General features: G+C 43.1%; 1 protein-coding gene across 2 annotated transcripts in view; it reads right to left on the reverse strand.

Annotated features, from left to right (window-relative positions):
* The window catches only part of p3h2 (prolyl 3-hydroxylase 2), a 64,647-nt gene that overhangs the window by 7,418 nt on the left and 30,025 nt on the right, over positions 1–27,204 (reverse strand). For both annotated transcript variants that reach the window (XM_078945785.1, XM_011473865.4), the window contains exons 2-5: positions 7,476–7,628; positions 7,081–7,270; positions 2,320–2,451; positions 1,075–1,202 (exon numbers count right to left, since the gene is read on the reverse strand). In XM_078945785.1, coding sequence (XP_078801911.1) covers positions 1,075–1,202; positions 2,320–2,451; positions 7,081–7,270; positions 7,476–7,559 — 534 coding nt within the window. In that variant the 5' untranslated portion in view covers positions 7,560–7,628. The remainder of the gene's footprint in view (positions 1–1,074; positions 1,203–2,319; positions 2,452–7,080; positions 7,271–7,475; positions 7,629–27,204) is intronic.

Genomic DNA, 27,204 nt, shown 5'->3' on the forward strand with positions numbered 1-27,204 from the left:
GGAGGAGGAGGAGGAGAAGCGTTCCAGAGCAGACAGGAGGTGGCCTGGAGGCCAGTTATGGCTGTAAGCTCAGAGCTGGACACACCAAACAGCTCCAGGAATGTAAGCATTTACCGGAAAGATGTAAACATGTTGCCTTTCAGGCTCTTTATCTCACATTCATACACGGGGGAATGGAAACTGTTCTAATGAATAACAGACTTTCCAAGAGACAGCCTGTTTGGGAATTCAGTTTCAAAACAACTGACCAGAGCAGAGGAGGATTATGACCAGCTTGAGAGGATTCACTAATTTTTTTTTTTTAGCTCAAATTGTGGTCGCTCATAAAAATAAGGGGCTTATCTGAACAGATAATGGGCTTACGAAATGTGCCAAACAGTTGGAACTGGATTGAGAACATGTCCAAATGAAAAGAACATATTCTGAGGAAACTTCTGCGGCAGGCTCCACGCGCGTCCAAGAAAAACATCAACACGGCTTCTTGTTTCCAGTCCAACAGTTTCTCTCCCCAACCTTTCTGTGCTCCCTTTTTCTATGAAATCATAATCTTTTATCCGTCTTCCGTTTAGATGTGCATGAAAGACAGTTTCCAGTGAATCAAAGGGGAAAAGCAGCTTTAATTCAGTGTTTGTGGATGCAGGAGCAAATAAAGTTCCAGAAATTCTGCATCTCATCTGAACGACAAACCAGTTTTATTTAACAAGATATTGTTTTTTTTTAATTATTTTTTTGCTCCTAATTTTTATTTAACAAACACTCTTGCTGTAGAAACCATTAAAGCCCCACTCCAACTATCTTTTCATCTATTGTAAAATCATTTTTTAATTATGATTATGCAGTTTTTAGCCAAAAGCAAGTCATCACAATTTGAGTAAAGAAATACTCAAAACGCAGTTTCAATCTCTAAATCCTTTTATACATGTCCTTCATTATGAGAAGAATGCTACAAGAACATGTTAAAAACACCATTTTCAATGGAGTGAGTCTTTAAATATTAGAAAATTGTTAATGTAACTAGCAGCGACTAATGCACCAAACCAAACTCTGCACAGTTAAGGTAGAGTACGGACTGACCTCTCGTGGCTCCCCATCCTGTCCAAGCACCTCCCTGTAGAAAACTACGTTTTCAGTCATGAACTCCTCGCCGTCATGGAACAAAAGGTAGGTCAAAGCGCTCTGCAGCGCGTCCTCCAGCCTGTCAACTGCACAAAGAAGGAAAGACGCCGCACTTCAGAGACTTTTCTTCCTAATGCTATACATATGTTTAGTACTGCAGTACTCTGAAGCCTGACAAAAATGCACAGCCAGCTTAAGACACAAACACCACAGCTGCTGCAAAATTGAAACAGCAGGATATTTGACTTGGAAACATTTCGATTTGAAACATTCAAACCACAACCCTAACAAACTGTCCATCTTCACAAAGTTGAAAGAAAGGATTTTTTTTCAATAATAACAAATGAGAACACACACAAACATACAAATTGTAATTAAAACAGGATAATTTTCGACAGAGTGAAACACAAGTATTGCTGGGATTTACCTGGGATTTGAACAGATCTACCAATGCGGTTTATTTATGAAACACAAACATACTTTTCCCTTCAGCTACATTTGAACTGAACATATGAGAATGCTGTTGCATGTTAGCAGATTCATCTAAAAATAAGAGAAAGCAAAAAAAAAGAAAAATAAGCACGCAGAGCAACAAAAAGAAGACCACAATTAGCAGCACTGCTGATGCTCCAGATGTTTTGCTCTTACAATATGATTATTTGCAAAATATACAGAACTGTGAAGCAATGATACCTTAAAAAGAAATCCTGAAAAACCATTTTTAAGGAACGGATTTGCTTCAGTTACATTAGCATAAAAAACAGTCCCTGATGGACTTCATTGTTGCGCAAAGGTGACAGCTGGAGCACCGCAGGCCATGAAACATCATCCTTGTGCAGCACGGAAGTCATGGGTGGAGCTCCACCAGTTACTATTTCAGCCCTTGACTGATGTAGAAGTTTTGAAGTCATGGTGACCTTTAATGAAAGACGTATGCAGTAACCCGCAGAACACCAGGTAATGCCCAAACTCTGGCTGGGTGGGGTCTGCCTCAGACTCAGCCTGCATGCCAGCAGCTCTTTGTGGTCACCACGGCAGCTTGCGTGAGCATGCATGTCAATAGGTGAGTAATCTATCTACACATGAGTTCGTCTTTGTATTTACTCTAAAGCCGTCATGCTCGACAAAAAACCTAACTGTCAAGATGAGGCAGGCTGGTTCTGACTCTAGAAATATGAAAAACATGAAGACGGAATAACAAACCCTTGAAATAGGCAAACTGGAGGTAGTCGTAGTGCAGTGGCAGGTAGTTCTCCATGGGGGAGAGACGGCCAGGTCGGGTGGCGAGGTCTCGAACGCATTCATGTTCACAGTGGAGCACCTGAGTGAAGTGATCTGTCATAAAATGGCTTCATGTTAGTTTGGACACATGTAAAAAGTAGACGGTAACGAACACAAAGGTTAGTGTTTGACAAATTCCCTAAATTTTTAGCTTTACTGGCAAATGCTTTCATGTGGAAACGGCCAAAACTATGACAACTGAGTTTTATACAAGAATTGGTAAAAGATTCTATACTGTTCAGTCAATATTTGGGCAAAAACTGTCACTAATTCTGCAAAGTGTGGCAAAATGAGAGATTTGTAATGTTCATCAGAGATACACTTCAAGTGAGAAAGAATTAAAAATGAATCCAAGAAAACATGTCGATATTTAAATCATTTATTTGTTTTATGGTGCAGAAAAGAAGGATTTGGTCAATAATAAAGTTCACCTCAATATTTTATATTTTACTCCTGGTTAAGAATGACATAAGTCAAATGTTTCCTAAGGGAATTCACCAGGTTTTAATACACTGTAGCTGCTATTTCGGTCCATTGTTCCATGCAGATCTTCTCAAGAGCTGTGATGTTTTGGGACTGTTACCGAGCAACATGGACTTTTAAATCCATTCACAGATTGAGACCTGGAGAACCCAGGGGGTCAAATTTAGTCCTCTATTTTTATGTTTTTATTTATTTTGGCTGCTGGTTCCCAAAAAGAACAAACAATACCCACATTTAACTACAAAAGCCCCAAGAAAATTGTTGTTGCGTTCTTCAGGGTTAAAGTGTCAGGTGAACAAAAATTACAGTCTGAAGCAATGACAGAGAAAGTGAGTTTGAAGGCTATTATTTAAAAAAAACAAAAAACATCTCAATCTTTTGCTATTTCTTTGAAGATCGGTGGAAAATAACTCCTAGTTGGCAAATGAAATACCATCATGTTTCTTTATAAATAAGTCCACAGAACTGTACCTGGGTTTAAATGAGAAATAAAGTTGTTTTGGCTGAAAATGTTACAGATTAGTGCAGCTGTAAACGGACTGCAGTCCGGCTTTACTTCTGGTTTGGTTTGAGCTCCTGGACCCTTGTAGAAGGTATGAGAACAATGAAGCAAACCTAAGAGACAACGGGGCTACACATGTGAGCCATCCTAAGTTTTAAGTTTTAGTTGTTTTTCAACTAAATCAATATTGTAATTCAGGTCATGCTCACAGTATAGAACAGTGCGGGTAACACAAAAAAGGAAAATTGACAAATAAATCATTGTATTTCTGTCCAGAACTTTTTTTTTTTTTTTTTTTTAACTTGTCCTGTCCAACAGCTAGGCAAACAGATGAAAGCTGAGGGCCTCTTGTGTTGGACATATTTTATTCTAACAAGAGGGGTTATTCATCTTCAGACAAACCAAAGGTATGTCTGAATAAACCCCTTTTGTAATTGAGGCCAAACTTTATTAATTTCAATCATGTTTGAAAATCTTTGGTGTTGGACCGGACGGAAAAGGAAAGAGGGGAACAAGAGAGAGGGACGTTAGAGAGAGGGGGGGGTAGGAGGGTGATAATAGGAGGGGAAGGGGGGTAAGACCATGAAGCAGCATAGAGCAGGCAGGTTTACTGGTTGTTTATCGTTACGGTACGGTTCAAATGTAGTACAAAAAGGGCGGGGCCTGTTCACACACACTCAAATATTATCAACACACCTGCTAGCCGCAGAAATGTCCACATGTCAACATGCACACAAAACAGATAGTGTTCACGAACGCATACTTATGCCTTTAAACCAACTAGTGTGAAATCTTTCATTCATTCAATCATGCAAACTATTAGTGCAAAGGTGAGCTAACACCTGTGCTCAGGTGAGTGTTTATGTTCTTCTAAAATGGATGGTGGAATGTGAAAAGAAGGAGGAGGAGCGCCCAGCCACCCCCACACCCATACCCCCGCCGCAGCAGCAGCGGCAGCCGGAATTCCCCCAGCGCCACACGGGAACAGGCAGGGAACAACCGCCCCCCGGGCGACCAAGACCGCCACCCAGGCCAGGGCCAGCAGGACCGCCGCGAGGCCCCCAGAGCCAGAGAGCAGGGAGGCGCAGAGGGAAAGAGAGCGCCGCCCCAGCCCAGCCAGGAAAGCAGCCCCCCGCCGCGCCGGAAGAGCCCAACGCAGGGCCCCACCGGAGAGGGACGCCCACAGCCCCAGACGAGCACCCCACCACCACCCAGGAGTTCCGGGCATCCCCCCGCCCCGACCCCAGGTACGAGCCAGGACCCCCCAAGGGAGACCCGCTCCGCACTCCAGGCAGCCACCCACCCGGCCCACGGTTGGTCCAGGTAGGAGCAAGGCAGGGGCCCGCCGCCCCCGCCCAGGAGGGGGGAACCCCGGGGAAAAAAGGGCGGCCCATAAGGGATGTTATAAATATGGCCCGACCAGGCTCGGCCATGTTGGAAGTTTGGCGGGGCCCAGCGCCCAGGGGCAAGGACCAGGACCCACCCCCCAGGGACACGAACACCCCCGGCTCAGGTGTAATATGAACCCCCCCACCGTGCGGAGAGAGCACCGCCGGGCCCAGGGAGCCGGCACCCAAGGGACACGGCCGCCATCGCCAAGGGGCCCACACCCCCCACCAGGGACGGGGTAGGGGACAGATGGACCCAGGTCCCACCTTCCTTGTAAAATGTGTGTGCGTGTATGGGTGTTTGAGAGGGTGTTTGTGTGCATGTGTGTGTGTTTATGTTTGAATGTATATATTGAAGGGGGAGGGGTGTGTGTACTAAGGGGGGTGCAGTTAAAATTGGCGAGTAGGGCACTAAGGGGACATCTCCTGATTACTCACAGTGATGTCCCCTCACCCTCCACACCAAGGGGCCCTAAATGTCTAAGGTGCGGTTAAAATTGGCGGGTAGGGTGCCAGGAGGACATCTGCTGCTTGCTGGCAGTGATGTCCAAGCACCCCCCCTACCAAGGACCCTACGTGTCTAAGGTGCAAATAAAACCGAAAGAGGGGGGGCCCACTCCATAAGGCAACCATAGGAGGGGGGCCACTCCCAAGTAGCCCCCCCCCAAGGCGCATCGCAGGCTAAACCCCCCACCCCCTCACCCTAATATGAGGTTATATAAGGAAGGGGGTAAGTTGGGGACAGCTGGTAGACTGTCCCCCGGTTGGAATTCCCCCAGCGCCACACGGGAACAGGCAGGGAACAACCGCCCCCCGGGCGACCAAGACCGCCACCCAGGCCAGGGCCAGCAGGACCGCCGCGAGGCCCCCAGAGCCAGAGAGCAGGGAGGCGCAGAGGGAAAGAGAGCGCCGCCCCAGCCCAGCCAGGAAAGCAGCCCCCCGCCGCGCCGGAAGAGCCCAACGCAGGGCCCCACCGGAGAGGGACGCCCACAGCCCCAGACGAGCACCCCACCACCACCCAGGAGTTCCGGGCATCCCCCCGCCCCGACCCCAGGTACGAGCCAGGACCCCCCAAGGGAGACCCGCTCCGCACTCCAGGCAGCCACCCACCCGGCCCACGGTTGGTCCAGGTAGGAGCAAGGCAGGGGCCCGCCGCCCCCGCCCAGGAGGGGGGAACCCCGGGGAAAAAAGGGCGGCCCATAAGGGATGTTATAAATATGGCCCGACCAGGCTCGGCCATGTTGGAAGTTTGGCGGGGCCCAGCGCCCAGGGGCAAGGACCAGGACCCACCCCCCAGGGACACGAACACCCCCGGCTCAGGTGTAATATGAACCCCCCCACCGTGCGGAGAGAGCACCGCCGGGCCCAGGGAGCCGGCACCCAAGGGACACGGCCGCCATCGCCAAGGGGCCCACACCCCCCACCAGGGACGGGGTAGGGGACAGATGGACCCAGGTCCCACCTTCCTTGTAAAATGTGTGTGCGTGTATGGGTGTTTGAGAGGGTGTTTGTGTGCATGTGTGTGTGTTTATGTTTGAATGTATATATTGAAGGGGGAGGGGTGTGTGTACTAAGGGGGGTGCAGTTAAAATTGGCGAGTAGGGCACTAAGGGGACATCTCCTGATTACTCACAGTGATGTCCCCTCACCCTCCACACCAAGGGGCCCTAAATGTCTAAGGTGCGGTTAAAATTGGCGGGTCCAGAACTTTCTTTATGATGTAGAAGTGGAATAACTCTGCTGCTGTGGTGGCAAACCACATGGAAATTAAAACCTTGTGGGTGTCTTTCCTGCTCGTTTGTGGTTTTCTTGTGACCAAAGATTACAGCAGAAATGTTCTGCTCGCATCTGTATCCGTAAAAGTGCAACAAAACATTTTACCACCACGTAAACTTGAGCCGGGATAAAAAATGATTTCAGGAAATGAAGTGTAATCAGTTTCAAAGAATGGACAGAGGTGATCCAGAGTTTGAGCTGGTGGAACCATCCCACAGCTCAAATGACTCTGTGTGGTGTCAATAGAATGTCCTATGGAGGTCATGAGACCCTCTGCAAACCAACTAAACAAAAATGTTTTTTTTTGCTATAATTGACTTCACTGGATAATTATTTCTATCCCAATAAAATTGCAGGAAACTGTTTTACAAATTGCTAAGAACGAAAATATCCTTTAGGATTTTTGCATGAAGCAGCACAGGAAAACCTACAAGCCTGTTTATAAAAGCAATGAACTGTTAATTACAGAGGATATTGGTTTATTGTGAAAGTACATTTATAGATTCCATTTCCTTTCTACTTTTTTTCTCCTACCTGAAACAACTTCAAGCAGGCTGTAACGATAACTGAGGTGATCGTGGTCCTCAAACTTCTGTGGACCTTGGCACAAAGCCCGACAAGCCACATCTGCTTTGAAGTATTCCACCAACGCTTCCTCGAACAGGGAAATGGCTCCTTCGTAATCATCTTTGTCGTATAACCTCACCGCATCCATGAAGGAGCGCTGGCATGGAAAAGAGAGGGACAATGAGAAAGATGGAGAGTCTAACATTCTTCTATAACACAAATGCAAACAAACAAAAGTTTTCTAATCAAGAAGCTTGGCCAGACCTCCACACAGAACAGACTTTTGTCAGAGCTCAGCTACAACAGGACTGACGGGTTAAAGTTCACGCAGAACTTTTACTGACTAAGGTTTTCCCTCCTACCTGATGAGGCCGCACTTCTCGGTCCACAAAGTGTTGTTCCCTGACCCCCTCCAGGTCTTTGTACTGCTCCAGGTTCTGACCCATCTCCACATGTTCCGGATTGGCTTGGAAATAGGTGTGAGCTGCTGCTGCTGCTTTTTCTGGCTGCTTCAGCTAAAAGAGAAATACAAGAAAAGAAAAATCGATATGAATAAAATTGTTTTTATTCATCTTCATCTTATTTAAAGACCCAATCTGATGAAAGTGGTGTTTTTATCATGTTCTTGTGGTATTTTCTCATGATGGAGTAAATTTATAAAGAAAGTTAAGCTTAAAATTGCATTTCCGAGTAGTGCTGTTTAAAAACTTATAGCTGTGACGTAGGTGCTATGTCTCTGTACTCGATTCCACTGCATCCGCTTGCATGCAAATATCCGTTAATGTCTTAGGTTTTCATCGTCTGAGCTGCAATCTGGCTCAAAAATGTACAGCTGGATGGCTCCAATATTGCTCACCATTTTTGTTGCACCAGTAAATGTTTAGGAGTGTGAGGGGCTGTAAGCTAGCAGGGGAATGTGTAAAGAATGATGGAATGATGGGGGAGTAAAGGCAGGCTTACTAAGTACCAACAGTCCCACCCACAACTCAGAGGTACATTTCTAACCACTGCTGCTCTGCAAAAACTTTATCCTAGAAAACAATACACGTTTTTTTGATTTTGGCTAAAACTGGCATAATCATAATTAAAAACCACTGGGATTGCTGGGGGGAAAAGCTCATCTTGTTGGGCATCTTTAAGCCTCTTCAAGATGGAGCAGAAGTCTGGAAAAGGTTGACTGAAGCATAGTCACTGCAGGAGCAGAGGTCATTTAGAAATACAATGGGTGAGCCTGGTCGTGCCATGTATACAAAACTTCTTGTTGACCCCCTCTTCCCCTGGGGGTCCTCCTCCTGAGTGGGGACGGCTGGCCCCTGCCTTGCTCTCTCCTGGACCAACAGTGGGCCGGGTGGGTGGTTGCCTGGAGCGTGGGGCGGGTCTCCCTTGGGGGGTCCTGGCTTGTATCAGGGGTTGGTGTGGGGTGATGCCCAGAACTCCTGGGTGGTTGTGAGGTGCTCGTCCCCGAGGGGGTGCTCTCCTGTTTGGGCTGGAACAGCACTCTCTGCTGTCCCCCCATGCCTCCCTGCTCTCTGGCTCTGGGGGCCCCTGTGGCGGTCCTGCTGGTCCTGGCCTGGGTGGCGGATGTGATCGCCCGGGGGGCGGTTGTTCTCTATCTGCTATCGTGCGGTTGTTGGGGGTTCTGGCTGCCGCGGGGGTCTTGGTGAGGGTCACTGTCCCTCCTTCTTTTTACATTCCATCATCCTTTTTAGAAGAACCTAAACACTCACTTGAGCACAGGTGTTTGCTCACCTTTGCAGTATGAGTATGTGAACGATATTTGTACTGTGTACATGTTGACATGTGAACATTTTTGGAGCCAACAGGTATGTTTACAACATTTGAGTGTGTGTAGACAGGCCCCGCCCCTATAGACGTGTGTTACATCTGAACCTCACCGTTATGAGTATAACCATCCAGAAACTAGTTGCTTTATGCTGCGTCATGCCCCCCCCCCCCCCCCCCCCTTCTGTGGTCACTCTCCTACAGACAGTGGGGGGCTCTCTAACATCCCTCTCTCTTCCTCCCTCCTTTGCTTTTCCGTCCGGTCAAACAAAAAAGATTTTCAAATATGATTTAAAATTAATAAAGTTTGGCCTTGATTACAAAAGGAGTTTATTCAGACATACCTCTGGTTTGTCAGAAGATTCATAACCCCTGTTGTTAAAGTAAATTATGTCCAACACAAGACGCCCTTCAGCTCTCATATGTTTGCCCAGCTGTTGGACAGGACAAGTAAAAAAAAAAAGAAATACAGGGAAGGACAATTGGAGTGAGCCTAGTTAATCTTTAAGTCAAAGTTTATTTCTGGAAATATTTTAAGGAGCAGTAGAGGGGGAAAAAACTTGCACATCTCAGTTTAGATCAGGCCAAATTGTTTTATTTTACCATAAAAAGGTGAGCAGATCCCTTTTGGAAAATCCTGTCAGAAGACAACAGAGTTCTGACAGAAACAGACAATCTGCAGGCGCTCTTCAAATGCTGCATCCGCAGGAGGAAACAGACTTTCTGACAAAAACAAAACTCCACTGAGTCTTCATCTAAAGACACATTCTTGGCCAAACAGTTGCTGTGATATATTTGAGTTTTCTTTTCATATAAAAAGAACAAAAGAAGAAGTGAAGAGGACAAACTGTTCCCATCCACATCCTGTTATTTCGGATGAGAGCTATCATCATTGGGCTTAATGTAACTGATGGGTATTTAAACGTGGTGATCTTGGAAGTATTAGAGTAAAAATTCAATTTTAAATAACTTTTTAAAACCTCCAAGATGAGTTTTTTTATCACAAAAATGTGTGTGTTGACAGATTAAGAAAGTAAAAAAATTAAATCGTATTTTTAATGAATCAAATATTTTCATAGTGTTTGGTGGGAGGGGTAGTAACATAAAGAAAGACTTTTTAAGGGGGTGTTTTGTGTTGCAGGACGGATGTGAAATGACAGCTGCTTCATGATAAAAACAACAGACTAAAACTAGACAAATCTCCATGTGACCCTATGTGAAATTTAAGCAAAAGGTGAATTATATCATGTCTCACAAGATTCTGTTTAAGAAAAAAAATGAAGTAAAGCACAATTAACCACAAAAAGGCTCTAAAGAGTATCAGTAGTTTAGTCAAATCCCTGAAAAATGTATATTTTTGCAGAAACAAGCAGATCTAAAAAAAAGAAGGTAAATATCTCCTAAAGCTTAGTGCATCACTTCAAGACAAATAAATGTAAGAAGTCTCATGAAAGAAGCAGAAAATCTTCTTTTCAAAAGCTATTTTGAAGGAGAATAACAGGTACTGATGTGACAACACAGCGTCTGTTTCATCAGGTGGGAAAGTAGGAAAGAAAGGAGCGGCCCAGCGGGACTAATTGATTAGTCTTAAAGGCCAAAAGGGGAGGTGGAGCTGAGTGCATTCTTGGCAGGATCACCTGGCTGAGGCAGGCGGGGGGCACTCAGCAGGATTGACCTATTCAAAAAAGAGGTGGAAGACAAACCACAACACTGGCCGAAGTGAGACATTTTTAAGGCTTCTTCTGCTTTTTATTCAGATAAAATAGGGGAGAACAAATCACAGGAGTTTAGGAGCATGCAAACTTGACCCTGTTCACAGCAAGTCCTGGATTTTAAACACACAAAAAAAAGGTTTAAATTTCAAAATGCTGCTTCGGATCCAAGAGGACAGATGGGTAAAATAAACTGCTTCTTGTCACACATCCTCATCTTCTGTGCAGCATAAATCTTTTTCTTTTCCAAATAGATAACAGACTTTTAAACCTCTGCTAAATGCAGATCAACACTCAGGCATCAGAAACCCCAGAAGACCCAAAGAATAAAGAAAAATGTCTGGAAGAATGAAAGAAAAACACCTCATAATGCAGCTTAACCGCATCTCCAGTAGACTGCCTCCCAGAGACAGATCAGATGCTTAAATACCTTAAGTCCTTTTGTGTGCCATTTATCTTTTGCGATACTTAATTGTGCTGTTTTCAAGGTGCTTTTAAATAAAGTTGTCCTTGTGAGTTTATGAGACAACATCTCATTCATTTCCAGTATAAATGTCCCTTTTTTTTTCTGATTTTGGGTAGGACTCAGATCACTTCAGTCCTTGAAGTGAGGCAACTAGGGACTAGGGACCCTCATTCTCCCCTTCTGCCCCTGCCATCCTGGTCAGAGCTGTTTTTTTTTTTCCAAAATGGCAGCTTCTGTGTTGGTTTTAACTCCAAAGCAACCATTTTTTTGGTCGGTTGGGGGTGGTGAACAGGTCTATGTAAATTTTAGAAGAATCTGCAAACGTAAATTTTTGGATTTCCACATTCCTTATATGTTCATATCGTATGTCATATCATTTCGTTCAGCTTGAGCCAGGGATTTATGTATTACATTTTCACAATAGTCCGGTAAAATATGCGCGAGCAACACAGTAATGCCACTATTATGAGCTCGCCACTCTAACGCCGGTCAGAATCTGCAAACTTTAAAACCAACATTTTTCCCAAGTAGCCAATGATGCTCAATGATTTATGAGGAGATAGATCAAAATCCATAGGAGTTCAAATCTGTGAACGGTTCTGAAAATATTTTTTTCTTAAATTCAAACACCTGCCTCTTCCTGAGGTCAAAGGTCAACGAAACATTGGTTAAGAGATTTTGACCCAATCTATATTTTTAACTGTGATGTCTTCATCTTAATGTATTCGTTTGCTTGTTTTTGAGGGGGAGCTCACTATATCCAAAATTCATTTTCACCAGATGCAGGCAAATTTTGGCAAGTTTTTGTCAGGGGGCAACATTTTTGCTCAAACACGCAATAAGGACAAAGAACTGCAGAACATGTTAGCCTTTATGGTCCAGGATCGCTGCAGGCCACAGTGATTCTTTAAATACATCATGTTGGTGTTAACAGTGTTATAAAAAAGCGCTCCTTCATTCCATGTAAGTTTAAACAAAACTCATGCAGTTATTTGGCTGAAGTCAGCAGAAATATTTGATTCGTATGTATTTTGGTTTACCTTTAATCTTCCAGACTTAAAACGACAGCGAGACTGAAACTCGGCCATGAAAAGCAAATCTTTGGACACATTCTGGAGTGTACGTCTTGTAGGCATGAGTACATTTTTCCTCCCACAAGGGTTTGAAAGAAGCACCTGTAGAGGTGAATGGCTACAGTTTGCCTTCCCTGCTAAGCTTCTGGGCCGTCCTGCCAGTCTGAGAGAGGCGCTCTTGATGTGGGAACAGCGCCGTGCCAAGCTAAATTAGCCTGCTCCTCCAGGCCTCTTGCTCCATTCACAGGTACGCCTAGAATCTGGGCTGGCGCCACAGAAACGACATTGAGGTTGCAATAAAAGTTATTTTCACTTTCTCTATTGAAGCAGAACACACTCTACCAGTACAGAAAACTATGGCAGCTGTGCAGGACGAAGGAGCTCAACACCTGAAAAGGTTGTTGAAGATTTGCAAAGGGCTCTTTCAGACATGAAAGCCTTACTCACAACTGTCATTACAGGTAGATACTGGCTGTTTGCAGGCAAAAAATGGGCTAACCTGCACTGGGCACACAGGTGGCCTTACACAAACTATCAAAGTTACGGAGCCCGCCGGGTGCCAGTGGTTATAAAGGGAAAAAAATCTGATAAACTGTGCGCACAGATTACTAAAGCGTGCGCACGGATTACTAAAGGGTGCGCACGGATTAGTAAAGCGTGTGCACGGATTACTAAACCGTGCGCACCATTTAGTAAACCGTGCGCACGCTTTAGTAATCTGTGCGCACAGTTTACTAAATGGTGCGCACGGATTAATCAATTATGCTCGTACTGTTGCGCAATCGTGGCGCACGCACATTCATCGCATGTGCATGCCTCTAAGCAGAGCAAATGACTCCTAGCTTCATGTTTGAAGGGCTGTGAAGGTGCTTTGGTACAGTGTGCACAACGAAGGAGACTTCGGACTGCAGTCCATTTCCCGGTTCTGCTGTCGGGACTCAGAACGTCTCACAGGACATGTGAATCCAGACCGAGGACAGGCTTTTGGAAGCGGAGGAGGCTTTTGGGGGACTAGTCCTGAAAAACCGTGCACACAATCATGTGAATTTGTGTTACCATTCAGGTCCAGACAAAATAAAGGCTGATGGTTATTCCAGTTAAGTTGATCCACGGCTAAATCGCTCATCAGCACGGCTAATGTTGTTAGCATGTATGTTGTATTAACCTATTAACTTAATCCTAAACCTTCTTCCGTGTCAGTTCAGACAGAAAAAGCACTGGGCGCACGGATTAAAAAAAAACTATAAGCGAACATGGACTTAGTAATAATCATAATAATAAAAGCATGTTTAAATGGTCATGTCCCTGTGTCTATCGGAGTTTAGCATTGTTTACATGAAGACTTCTCTTCCTCAATGAACTATCCAGACCAATCACTGCATCGGACCAACCGACAGCCAATCAAATAGTCTGACGTCATCATTAGTCACTTCTTGTGTTCGATGGTCTGCGACCAATGATGACGTCACACCATCTGATTGGCTGTACGTTTCTCCGATTACGTCTACGGTAGGGATCGACTTAAACTGGAATAACCATCAGCCTTTATTTTGTCTGGAACTGAATAGTAACACAAATTCACATGATTGTGTGCACGGCTTGTCAGGACTGGTCCCCCAAAAGCCTCCTCCGCCCGTCCTCGGTCTGGAGATGGTACAAATCTCCCGGGGGACACGGTTCTGGAGTCGGCGCAGCAGAACAGGGAAATTGAGTGCGGTCTGAAGTTTCCTCCGTTGCGCACACTGTACCAAAGAACTCTCACATCCCTGCAAACATGAAGCTAAGAGTTTATCTTCAATGCTCAGAGGCATGCACATGCAATAACTTTGCATGCGCGCACGATTGCGTAACAGTACGAGCACAATTGATTAATCCGTGCGCACCATTTAGTAATCGGTGCGCACCATTTAGTAAACTGTGCGCACGGAATACTGAAGCGTGCGCACAGTTTACTAAATGGTGCGCACGGTTTACTAATCCGTGCGCACAATTTAGTATTCCGTGCGCACAGTTTAGTATTCCGTGCGCACAGTTTAGTATTCCGTGCGCACAGTTTAGTATTCCGTGCGCACAGTTTATCAGATTTTTTTTATTTTTAACCACTGGCACCCGGCGGGCTCCGTACAAAGTAATTGACTTTGATAAAAGAAAAAAAAAAACTCCATCCAAATTTGTTTTCTGCAGCGAATTCCAGGTCCTAGTAAACACCTAAACAACACAAATAGGCTGTGCTGTTCAAGTGATACGTGTAAGCTACTTCCATGTAACCTGGCTGTTAGAAATTAGGAAACTGGAGCATTGTTTGTGTGTGCGTCCTACGGGCAATTACAGTAGGTATCACCTGCACACCCCGAGCGTAGGGCATCAGGAAGGGGTCAGTCATCCCACCTTACTGACAGCTAGAATGTAGTGTAGGGTCACCGGCAGCATCACCCATACGTCATAAGTGCGTGGGCTTACAAATACTTCACAAAACACTTAGCACATGCACAACAATGGTACGTTCCGTTTTCATGATGGCCTCAAGGGAACTGCCGGACACACCTGCGCTCCTCTTAAGATGCGACTGCTCCAACCCAAAAACCTGCAGCACCCACACAGGTCAACCCCATTCTGTTGCTGCCCTCCGACAGGCTGGCGACCTGTCCAGGGTGTACCCCGCCTTCCCCCAAAAGTAATCTGGACAGGCTCCGGCAACCCCGTGACCTCGAAACTGATCAAGTGGGTTAAGAAAATGGGTGGATGGAAACTGTTGCTGCAAATTCTACTGCGTATTTGATAGAAACAGCTTCGATATATTGAGAAATGTTGAGTTGGGGATATGTTTTTTTCTAAATAAGTTTCAAAATGTGTTTTTCTTGCAAAGATAATTAGAACCAATGTGTACCCATGCCACAAAAAATCTTGAGCATCCATTTCCAGTATAAATGTCCCTTTTCTTCTGATATTGTGTGGGACTCGGACCACTTTAGTCCTTGAAGTGAGGCAACTAGGACAGCGGCAGGCATTACTCTTCATACCACATACCATAAATTTTTTAGGAATAATTTACATTTCTTTGTCTCATATTCGGAACTTGTGGAAATTTTATTAAAAACGTCTTGAATGAAGTTGAAGGAGCAAATAAAGAGGATATTCAATGGCCACTGTTATCTTACGAATGCTGCGGGTTTTTGGGTAGTCCTGGCCCGTGGAGGGTCGTAAAGAGGAGCAGCCGCATCTGTAGGGGAGCGCAGGTGTGTCTTGCAGTTCCTATGAGGCTTGTGGGGCCACCTCAAGGGACGTCTTTAAAATGGAACGTACCATTGTCGTGTGGCGTTTAAAAAAAGAAAGATCTGTACGACACGCCTGTTTCACCAACTTCACCCTTACTTACTGTTGTGGAAGTGTTCACTACAACCCGTCGCTGCCCTGTCGATCACCAAATGTTCTACGACCCCAATATTTCCAGAGGGCCATCCGCGTACAGGTTTGACCAATTTTTCTTCTGCAGCCAGCCCGCATCAACCCTTAAGGGAGGTTGTGTTTAAGGCATGTGCTGTCTTTTGACACCAAGAACCCACGTTAGGAAAGTCGGTCTGATCAGATGATTGCCATCCAGAGACAAACAGCTGTTCCCCCAATCTTAGATCATTTCAAAGCTCCACGGCGAAAGCTTTCATGGATGATTCATGCTGGGAAGATGTTCCTGGAAACCTGGAAAACAATTTATGTCTGTTTTTCTGTGTTAAGAGCCTCCATAAAATACAGTTTTTCATCTCTCATAACCCCCAGAAAATAGGAATAATTGTCAAAATCAACAACCCTCCCAAACAGTATGAAAGAGTGTTTATGGTTCATAAGGGGCACCAGTTGGTAGGAAAATCAACAGATTCCATGAATGTTATTTTCATTTTGTTCCAGACAATTCAAGTTGCACTCTCGCCCCTGTCCCTCTAAAATTAAAGCCAGGAAACCAACCAGCCAGACAAGGTGTGCGTTACAAGCAACGTAGCCAACAAGCTGATCACACGAGGTGGAAAAGACTGGATGATGTCATTGGTTAAAGCTCATGTCTTTGATGTCCTCCCTCCTTTCTGGAGACCGCTCTGTCCATCACACCGCCCCATTACCGTCCTCTGCTGTCTCAGACCGCAGCAGGCTGCTTCTGTGGGGGCCGCGTCAAAGGAATTCCTAAAAAAAGTCCAAACCGCCGTTGCTGCTAAAAAGCCTCTTTCATTACACAGGAAAAAACACGTGAGGCTTCACAAGCTTAAAGCTTTAATAAAGCCCCCCCTTCCCCCTTCACGTCTTTTTTGTCTTTAATTAAGGTCCCCCACCACTCAAAAGAAAGCGGTAGCAGAATAATAATGGTATTCACAGGAGAAAATCTTGATGATGAAATTGAGTTTTATGGCTTTGTGTTCGGAAGCGGCTGGTTTAGATTAGGAGGAAAAACGATCGGCCACTCTTGAGACGGGCCCTCCTGGAACAGAATCTATTAGCTACTAAAACACAGTTTGTCTCTATTACGAGCTAATGTGGTTCAGCTAATTTGAATTGCGGTGCCTGTTTTTCCGTGTCTGTTCTGTGGCGAACGGTGCCTGGAAATGGAAGGAAATTCAGCGTTAATCATGATGGCAGCTGAACTTCAGAGACTAAACAGACGTCTTCTCTGAGTCCACCTGACACCACCATCAGCTACTGTATTCTCAGTCAATCTTTTCTTTTTCCACCTTTTCTAGTGGGCCATTTTAGGGAACACAATGCCAGCTTTGTTTGGGAACCTCCATAAACACAAGGTGTGTACGATTTCTACTGAGCAGACAGAGTGGAAAATCACCCAAAATGTCTTCCTCCTCCTCCCACCCTTCTTCAAACACCTTCCTCACGAAAGCTGCTACCTAAAATACACCACACACACTCTTCCTGGGACGGTCTAAAAACAGACCTGGTTAACCAACATCTTTTTTTTTTTAATTCAGTGTGCTGATCTCACACCCCATCAGTTTCCACTTCCAAAAAGGTTCCCTTTTCTTGAGTAAAAAATCTCTGACTGGTTTAGGAAATTTGAAAACAGCGGTGTTTGGTCTGCATATCTTTGCCTTTGGTTTAGTTTGAAAAGAGGCTCAGGAGGAGGATACCACCATGTGATACTACCGTTCAGATTATTGCACCGAGTTAAAACAAATCCATGTGGGAAAACTGTTCTCCAGCCAAGAGATAAAAAAAAAGGAAATTCTTTATCGTCCCAATGTGGCAAGGCAGTACAAAAATAAAATAAAGAATGACTGCAATAAAAACACAAAAAAGGAACATGAACATAGAGAATGTGTTTTAGCGGGACACAAAAAAACTCATAATTGTTGCATCTTTTATACAAAAAAATTTTTTTTTTTGACTTTGTATTTTTTTTAAAGTTTTCTGTCAACCTGCCAAACCCCTCTGTCCTCATGCCAGTCATCTTCGGAACCTACTGAATCCCCTTTGGGGTCACTGGGGTTAACTCTGAACAGGTCGCCCATCTGTTATTGGGCACACACTCACGTGCACAGCAATTTAAAGACACAAATTGACCTTTGAAGCCTGTTATTGGACTGTGGGGGGAAGCCGGAGAAAACCCATGCATGTCCAAGGAAAACATGCAAACTCCACATAGAAAGGTCCCAGGACTGTAACTGTAACTGTGTTTTCATTCCACATATGCGCAAAACTTTATCGAAATTCTACAAAAGTAGACAAACAAACAAACAATTTCACGATGGTAATAGATGTGAACAATAGATTACAGCAGACACATTCAGATTTCTGCCACAGCACTAGTGCTCATCATCATCTATCAAAGGAGACGCTGGCGTCTTCTTCAGGCCATGGAGCGGTGAGCTCCTTAAATGTGGGAGGGGCCACAGAAGAAGCAATTTTGGGAAATGGTTGTTGGTGATTTAACAGAGGAGCTGCAGATCCAACAATTATGCATGACATGCTCAACTTTTGATGAGCTGTCTGATGCTGTGGGACCTCTAGTGCCGCCCGCTGTGCAGTGCCCAAGACCGCCAGCTCTGACCAATAAGCGCATTGCCGTCCGGTTGATGGTCATGTCAATCGTTTAATTTACTCTTTCCATTGCAGTTTTGCGAAATATGTCAACTTTGATACGCCTCAAAAACCACCTTCTCCAAGCACAAAGATTATATTCGATAAATGTGAGTTTTTTTCAAAATTGTTTCCATTAGACAAATTTATTATTGCATATCCAATTTGAGCAATTTCATAGTCTATGCAAATGCAGCTTGTGAGGTGAAAAGAGTGACCACTAAGTCACTGTGCAATCTTCACAGCTCCTCATTCGTCTAATGGTGTATTCAGACCGAAAGAAATCCTTTGTTCCGGATCGAGTTCCAAACCTTGTGTTTTAGTCTATATTCAGACTGGCATCAAGGTAGGCTGCTTATTGTTTATGACATTAAGATTGTTGGGAAAACAGTGTGAGAAGCAATGTGTGTCCCGTTAAAAGTTGTTTTAATGAGTCTGCATTCATTTGACCACATTTCAAGGGTCCTGGACCAGGGTCCGCTTGGGTCTATTCAGACTGAAAATCTGTCGGGGGAAACTAACTCTGGTTCACTTAAAGTGAAGCAAATGTATCCAGTCTGAAAACACCCTAAATAAAATTCATTTTCTCAGAGGGTCTTTGTATTTTTCAGGAAAGTATTTTTTGGCACGTTTCCCCCTCAAAGGTCTGAGTAAAGAAATGTACTAAAAATACAGTCAAAAGTTAATTTACCTCTGTCCAACAACCCCAAAGAAACCTGATGTTTCCTTTTCTATTACGCAACAATCAACATCTTCAACATTCAGGCGTTGTTGAGCAATGTCTCTCCAAAATCAAGGCCCGCTGAGAGTCGATAGCAGCTTAACATCAAAAAGCTGTAAAAACATGTAAAAGCTTCTGCTCATTCCAGCTGCAGCCAAGACACTAAATATAGAATAACTGTCAATTTTCATTAAGAAGTTAGTGACCGGTAAAACTTTTACTCATTTTTTGAAGCCCAAAAGAGCAAAACGAGAAACTTTTTCACAGTCCGAAGAACTATAAAGTCCCAGCTGGGTCAGAGGAGACAACCTGAAACTAAAATGCTCAAAATAACAGCCGACCTTTCACTGGTTTCGCCAATAAATCTCCAGAGATGAGAGGACTTCCTGTTGGAAAAGACAACTACAAGGAGCAGAACATTTAAAGGAAACATTTACAGCCCTTCCACTTAGAGGCAAAGGTCAAAGGTGAGGAGTGTGGGTGCACTCAGCTTTTTCACCGTTTTTGACTAACATCTGTGCACGATGTTGAGTTGAATTGTTCAACTTAAATGCAAAATGTCAAGTGTCACTGGACACGAGTAGGAAACTGTTCAAAGTTTGAGGTGCTGACAAGTCATACATGTGAAAACTAACTTTTGCTAAAAAACTAACTATGTTTTAAAGCAACAGCAACTTCAACTAGAACATTTATCAGCAGAATTTCTTATTTATGTAAAGTATTAAAGATAAAAAAGCTAAGAAGGGCTACTTCATGGTTGGGAGTTTGCATTTCAACATCTGCATCTTTGATGAGGTAACGGATGTCTTTGCTAAGTGCTAAAACGAGCAGAGGATGTCGAATTGCCCCAGCATTCACCTGCAAAACCAACAAATCCATCATGTTTTACTTCCATGTTCTATAGACAGCTGTGCAGGAAAAAAAGTCAAGAAATAGTTAAGCAAGGAAAACAATAAATCAGGCAGAAATGCTCTTCTCTTTTAAAAACCATCATTTTTTGAAGCAACTGGGTCTTAACAAAAACAGGCAAAAAATCTGCTCAGGAGTTTGCACTTAAATGTGCCTTTTAACTCTTCTTATTGAGACTGAAAATCAGTTTTTTATTTTATAAATACGCTGTGTTTCTGTTTTGATTCAGAAAAAAAAAAAACTTGTTGCAGCAACATTTTTACCTAATCTAGATAATCTTTTTTTTTTTGAATGAATGTCCTCAACACAATATTAAAGCTTCTAGATCCCCAGTAGATCATGTTAGGCCCGGACAAAAACTTTACATGCTTGTTGGTCATTAGTTTAATCTTGTTTATGAGAGTATTTTGCATTTCCTCCTCCCCATTTCTGTACGAACACATTAAATCAGGAGCGGCTGGACAGTACTCTTTATTTACTCAAGAATGGTCTGTCCCAAGAGTTTGCACTGACGCATCATTTCAGTATTCTGGCCCCATAACCTGGAATAACCTACAAAAGGGCTGGAAATGTAAAAATCTGGCCCAAATAAGTAAGTTTGGTTCAAACTTTTGCTCAAACTCATGAAGCCGCTTGGATGAGCAGCGAAACGTTTCAAGGTAGAGGATTTGAAGTCCAGGTGTAATGACTGAACTTGAAGACAACATCATTCGGATTAATGAGAAGCTTCGTCAGCATTTGGCTTGAAGCTTAAATTAGATCTGCAACTTCTTTTTAAATAGTCTTTAGGTATTGTTGTCTTTTAATACTTTGTATTGATCTGCCCTAATATCTGAGATGGGTAACCTCAATGGGAATTTCCTGGTTAAATAAAGGTAAAAAAAATGAATAAATAAAATTGAAAACTACAAGTAAATGTGCCGGCAGTAATACCAATTAAAAAATACATAAAAAGACGACACTTGAAATGAGATTGGGACACATTAATGGAAAGAAAAGGCATCTTCTTCCCTACATAGCACAACATGTTCTGACTCAAACCACACCACTATAGCCTTACGTTTATAATCTGAAGAAATCCTAAACAGGCTTCAGTTCTCTAGCTTCATCTCATGACCAGATTCTTTCCCACTGGCTGTCTGTGTGCGGATTTCCTTCAATCATGAATTACTACTGCTTCTTCTTCTTTTTCTTTTTCCACTTTGCCGCAATTATATTTCCGAATTTGCCTTCAGTAGCTGCTATTGAACATTTCAGAACCTGGTTGTGCCTCCATGTAAAGTCTCTCCTGTGACGAGTGCAAATCCTGACAGAATGGGCTAACTACTCCATGAGATAGAGCTTTAGCACATCCTGTAGTCTCTTCTTGCAGTTCTGTTTCCTCTAGAACCAGCTCATCAGCTGCAGATGGTCTGCATGACTGCCAAGATGCCACCACTTTCACTCTGAGTCTGTCTGAGTCTGTCTGCTACAGGCTGAGGGCTGCCTGTAGCACCAAACCCTTTTGACTTCCACTTCCTTTTCAGGGAAACCTTGGGAGCAGCGTTCCACACATCTGGATTGAGATAAAATAATCTTCAGTCTCGTCTTAGCGTGTTCATTTTTTTGTGTGGGTCTCCATAGAAAGGCACATGGAGACACTATCTAATGAAAACAATGATAACTTTCTCCAACTTCTCTACCTCTGTAGAACTATCAGACAATTTACAGGAGCTGAAAGTAAAAAGATCATACTGGAAGCAGTTTACCATTAAACATCCCTTTGTTCTGGTCAGGACTGATTGACAGCTGCGCCACCAATAAGGATAGCATTTTTGAATGAGACCAATGCCGATGTTAGTCTAGTCTTTACATTTATCATGTATGTTATTTTCCTATACTTAAATACCAGAAAAAGTAAAGCAAGTCCAAAAAGTGATCTATGGAAATCAGAAATCCTCTGGACTGGAAATGAACTGAGAACCTAAGAGAGGTGGAGCTCAACTGGAACGATGGTGGAACAGGAGATGTGGTCTTATTCAATCTCACAATTCTCTTTAATTATTAAGGGGACATTTCATCTTTTTTTCATAGCAAAAATGTGCAATTTTCAGAGAGTTGTTGAGGTGAAACAGTCCCTAAATATCAAAACTATAAAAAAACGTTAAAGTCGAACTGTTGATCACAGTGGCTTAGATACTTAACATAAAAGTTACAAAAGTAAATCTCTATTTCTGTAAGATTTTGTTTGTAGTGATAAAGGTTTTTTAATGTTTTCCAGATTGTTCAGCCTGATTTTCAAAACCTGACGTACTAAACTTTATTTATAGCTGGCCTCAAGTCTGCAACCATTGTAGGAGTAACTCTAAGTTGTGAAACACGGAGTTGAAAAACACTAAACCACAAAAATCTGTCACTAAACGCAGGAAAAATGCTGAATTTATGACCAAATAATGAGCAAGTCTGCCATCAATCTGGATTGAAAGCTTTAAAGTATTCCACCAACAAGTTAGAACCGATGTTGAGAACAAAAAATAATAGTTTCTGAGATGGCGGGAGGTTAAAGCTAGCTAGAAACCTTCAACATTCAAATATAGAAAAGCATCAAGAAAAACACTCAAATGGGAAGCTGTGAGAAAACCTGCTTTCAAAAGACAGCAGTAATAACTCCGATTTAATGTCCAATTCATTCTCATAGTCAGGATTTTCTGTGCAGATGATAGGAAATGTTGAAATGTTTCAGACGTTTCTGAGCACGCCACCTCTCACCCCATGAGAGCGGTTTAAGAACTCTGGCCTTTGCAGCCGCGTCAGGGCATCAACGCAGCAGCAGTTAATCAGGCTTTTTACGCCGGTTTGCTGAAAGAAGGCCCCACACGGGAAAACACGCGAACTCATGAACGTGTTTGCGAGTCTGGCCAAAACTGAGGGCTGGTGAATGGAGTGGGGGCCATAGCTCTTTAGGAGGTGCTGAGCAAGAACAAAGCAGATCTCTGAGGTAGCAGCAGAATGTTGGGGTATAACGTGAAATAAGACCATAGAAAATTGTAATTGTTTTGACAAGATTTAAATAGTGTAATGCTTTCATGAGAGTTTGAAATAGACCTGCATCAGGGGTTTTGGTTTTTTCCGTGCGTTAAGGATAATCTGAAAAACTGATCTTAGACTCAGATTGTTGGCTATGTTCAGTATGAAAAACATTTTTGCGTGCCTCTTAAACTGGTTTCAAATGCAGATTTCCAAAAGGAAAATGCCGGTTTGACAGTAAAGTAATCGTGAGCAAACATTCTCTGAGCAAAAATATTTGGATGTTTTACAGGACAAACACAGAACGACATTCATATAAGAAACATAATGAATCAATATTTTACAAAACAAGAAAAAAAAGCTAACAGACTGGCTACAGAAATCATAAATTCCTTTTAGAACAAATAAAGTTAATTATGTCTTAGGAAAGAAGTGGTTATAGTAATTTGCAAATTAAGGTAAACTCATCACGAACAAAAAAATTAAAGAAGAAAATAGAGAAAATGCTGCATTTTAAATCCTTTTCAGCACTTTTCCTTTCTGTCTGTGTTTATTTTACTAAGAGGGAAAAAAAAGCCAATAGAAAAAGCTTTAAAAGTTGTAGGGGGGAACCATTGTGGAAAAGGAACCCCGCCCCCCTTTCCTCTCCCTGTTGCTGATAGCAGGGAGCTTGTGACCCGCCCAGCGTATTTTCTACGTCACAAATGTTTTTTTTTTCTTTTTCCAAACAGTATTTGTTTGTCTGCTCATGATTCACAATGATTTGATTAAAGAAATTCTCAAATAAAATTGTGATCCTAATTTTCTTTATATGCCCACCATCATGAGAAAAATGCCACAAGGACTTGTTAAAAACAAAATGTTCAACTGATCGGGTCTTTAACGGTAACATAATATCATTACATCAACACGTTTTAGCTGAGACCGAAACCTAGAAATATGCAAGTGTGAGTAAAATGTAAAAAAACAAAATTATTTTTAAAAAAAGTTGCTACTAAAAACCACATTCCTTATATATTACATATTCCTTTTTGCAGTTTAAAGTAAGGTATTTTAATGGAGGCTGTTTGGTTTAAGGGTGTATTCAGACTGGAAAAGTCTGTTGGTCCGGACCGGGTCCGCTTAATTTGATCCGCATCGAGTCCTGAATCTTGTGTTTGGTCTGTATACTAAGGTACACTGATAAGTGTTTGTGACATATAGATTGATGGAAAAACAATGTGAGAGGCACTGTGTGTAACGTTAAAAGTTGTTTTAAAAAGCCTGCATTCATCCAACCAATTTTCACTGAGTTGCTGTATCTCATCGTCATGGTTACTACTTTCCTCCTCGGTTTATATCCCATAATGCCATAATGCTACGGTAGCCGCTTTGGTCCAGTTGTTCCACTCCAAGGACAAAGCCTATTCAGTCTGAGGAAGAAAAAATCAGGGCAAACTGGAACTCAAACCAAGACGACCTCCAAAGAGCGGTCCCTGGTCCCGGGTCCACTTGGGTGTATTCAGACGGAAAATATGTTCTGGATTATTGGAGGAAACGAACTCTGGTTCACTTTAAGGGGACCAGATGTGTCCAGTCTGAACATCCCCCAACATTTTTAACACATATTTTAATTTTGTTTCCATAATTCCCATCGAAGTTTTTTTTTGTCAAATTAAAAGAAATCCTAATTAACTTCCTCATTCTTTAGAAAAATCATGTAAATAATAATTTGTTTTAGGAGAGGGATTAATTAGGTCACTGTCAGACCTGTAGTTATATTAAATTATGCAATAACTCTGGCACTAAAAGAATATCAAAACACATAAAGAGTCTGTGGAGTTTCGACACCTAAATATGATGTAACCCTGTTTTCAGCCTAATTGGAAGTAATTAGGAACCACCCTTAGAGGGACTCATGTTCTGGCATTTCTGCTCTCAGCAGAGACATTGCGGGGTCGATGCTGTCACATAACTCTAAACCAACAATTCTTGACGCACAATCAGATCACACACCAAGCTTTAAATCGCTTGATGCCCAGCATGTTTTTCTTCTGACAGTCTGCTGGAGACACACAAACACTTGTTTTCAGGACGCCCATCAGCATCATCTGTTTCATAAGAAACATGCTCCGAGTTCAGCAGACTGAAATAAACAAGGCCAGTGTTTGTGTAAGCAAGAAAGTTTGCGCCCGTCCATGTTTTCTTGCCTGAAGTGAAATCTTCTGCAAAGACGCTCTGGGATCTGTTTTTTCTTTTTGGAGCCTTGATGGGACTGACTGAGCAGCTGGACAGGGATCAGGGTCAGGGGTCGCGGGGTGCCAGAACTAAAAGACAGACTGTTGGAATCAACATGCTTCACATTCTCCAGCAGTGACGCTGGGGTTGAGACAAGGCTCTGTGTAAGAAGACCACCAAGAGATGAAGAGAAGCTCCACATATGTTTCAGTGCTTCTCAAGGGTTTTCTTTGATTTGAAGCCTCAAACTACATGAATTCAGCATTTATTATGTGCAAGAACTTATCAAAAACATGCTTTCTTTGGTGAAATAAAGTTCTAACACAACCCACTTGTAAAACATAAAATAAAATTTACAAACTTTTATTTAATATGTCAAAAAATAATGAGAAAACGGGGCATAGTTCCCCTCTATTCATTGATTTTCTAAACCTACTTTGTCCACATCAGGGTCATGGAGTTGCTGGAGCCTTTCCCGCTGCTATCAGGTGAAGTCAGAATTCCCCCTGGACAGGTTGTCATAACCAAACACCCTCACATCTACACCTAAGGGACTATTTAGAGTCATGAAATAACTAATGAAGTTCACACCCTGATGGGATGTGAACCTTCTCACCATGAGGCGAGAGTGCAGACCAACACACTACAAGAATGTTACTCCATCAGTTACCATTAACAGAGTAAAAAAGACTGAAAAACATTTTTGAAACCAAACCGTTTCTTTGAGTGTAAACTGATTTGTAATGCGGTACGGAAAAAATAAACTGCTTTTGAAACCTGCCTCTAGTGGCCTTCTGAGAAACTACAACATCTGGTACCAGAGGGTTTTCATCAAGCTCAGGAACAGAAACAAACAAACAGAAGTGTGAGAAATTTCTCTGGGAGGAGCTGCACTCAGGTTCGGGGAAGTTGTTTGGTGATTTAACCCCCACCCTATCCTTCGAAGATCTGTTTTAAAAACGTTCCGAATGGTCTTTTAATTATGATTAGGCTGTTTTTAAGCAAAATTAAAACACGTGTGTTGGACACAGTTTCTGCAGAGCAGCAGTACTTGTGGGTGGGACTGTTGGCATAACCCCGCCCCCACTTCCCCCTCCTTCCCTCACTGTTGCTGAGAGCTCTCCGTTTTAGGCAGAGCAGGGACCTTGTGGCCCAGCCAACGCCTTTTGATCGTCTGCTCCTGATTCACATCGATTTGAATAAAGTAACACTCAGAAATCCAAGTGGAAGTATACTTTTCTTTGTGTTAAAAAGAAATTTAAATGGAGTGGGTCTTTAATAGTTAGTTAAAGTCCCATTAGTTGACATGGACCTAGGTGTGTGAAATTTGTTCTCAGCATTTGAGCCATCCCATGGAGGAGTGGTGAGCTACAGACACAGCCACGCTCTGGAACCATTTGGTGGATTAACTCCCCCCAATCCAACCACTTCATGCTGAATATCAAGCAGGAAAGCATTGGGTCCCACTTTTAGAGTCCTTTGTATGACTCATCCGGAAACTGAAGTCAGAACCTTCCAGTCTTGGGACAGACGCTCTAATACAAGGGCACTGAACTGGTTAATGCTAAGATTTAATAGAGTAACACAACTGTGGATTTGAAGTCTTTGCTTCAGAGCCTAAGTAGACACACCACACGGCTGCTGAGTAGGGGTGTGACGATAACCGCATCACCGCGGTGATCATTTCATCACCTTTTTTTTTTTAGTTGAAAGTTCTGCATATGGTGCGGGATTTGAACTGCACAGTCATCTTTGCTAATAATTTACTTTTTCTGCAAGTCCTGTGTTCAAACTTCAAGGGCTTTTGTATTCATTTCCATTATAAGCTGCGTGTGTTCTTGAGTGCACGACGCGGGCCGCCAGAGGATTTTGTGTTGGGAGGGGGGTGGTTCGCAAGAGTCCCGACGCTGCGACTCCTGCTGCTTCATCACCACGGTGATCAAAAATCCCACAGGGTCACAGCTCTACTCCAGAGCGGTTTAATAAAGAATCAATCACCGTTCTTCTGGGGGAAACCTTTTATTACCATTCTCCTTCACTCCATAACACCAAACATGCACGCACGCACCCCAAACACTTGTGCACGCTCTCACTCACTCTTGCGCTGCTCGCGCTCCTTCCTCTTAGGCTACG

The sequence above is a fragment of the Oryzias latipes genome, chromosome 4 (genome assembly GCF_053564925.1).
Source record: "Oryzias latipes strain Hd-rR chromosome 4, Olatipes_Hd-rR_3.1".
In the NCBI taxonomy this organism is placed as follows: Eukaryota; Metazoa; Chordata; class Actinopteri; order Beloniformes; family Adrianichthyidae; genus Oryzias; species Oryzias latipes.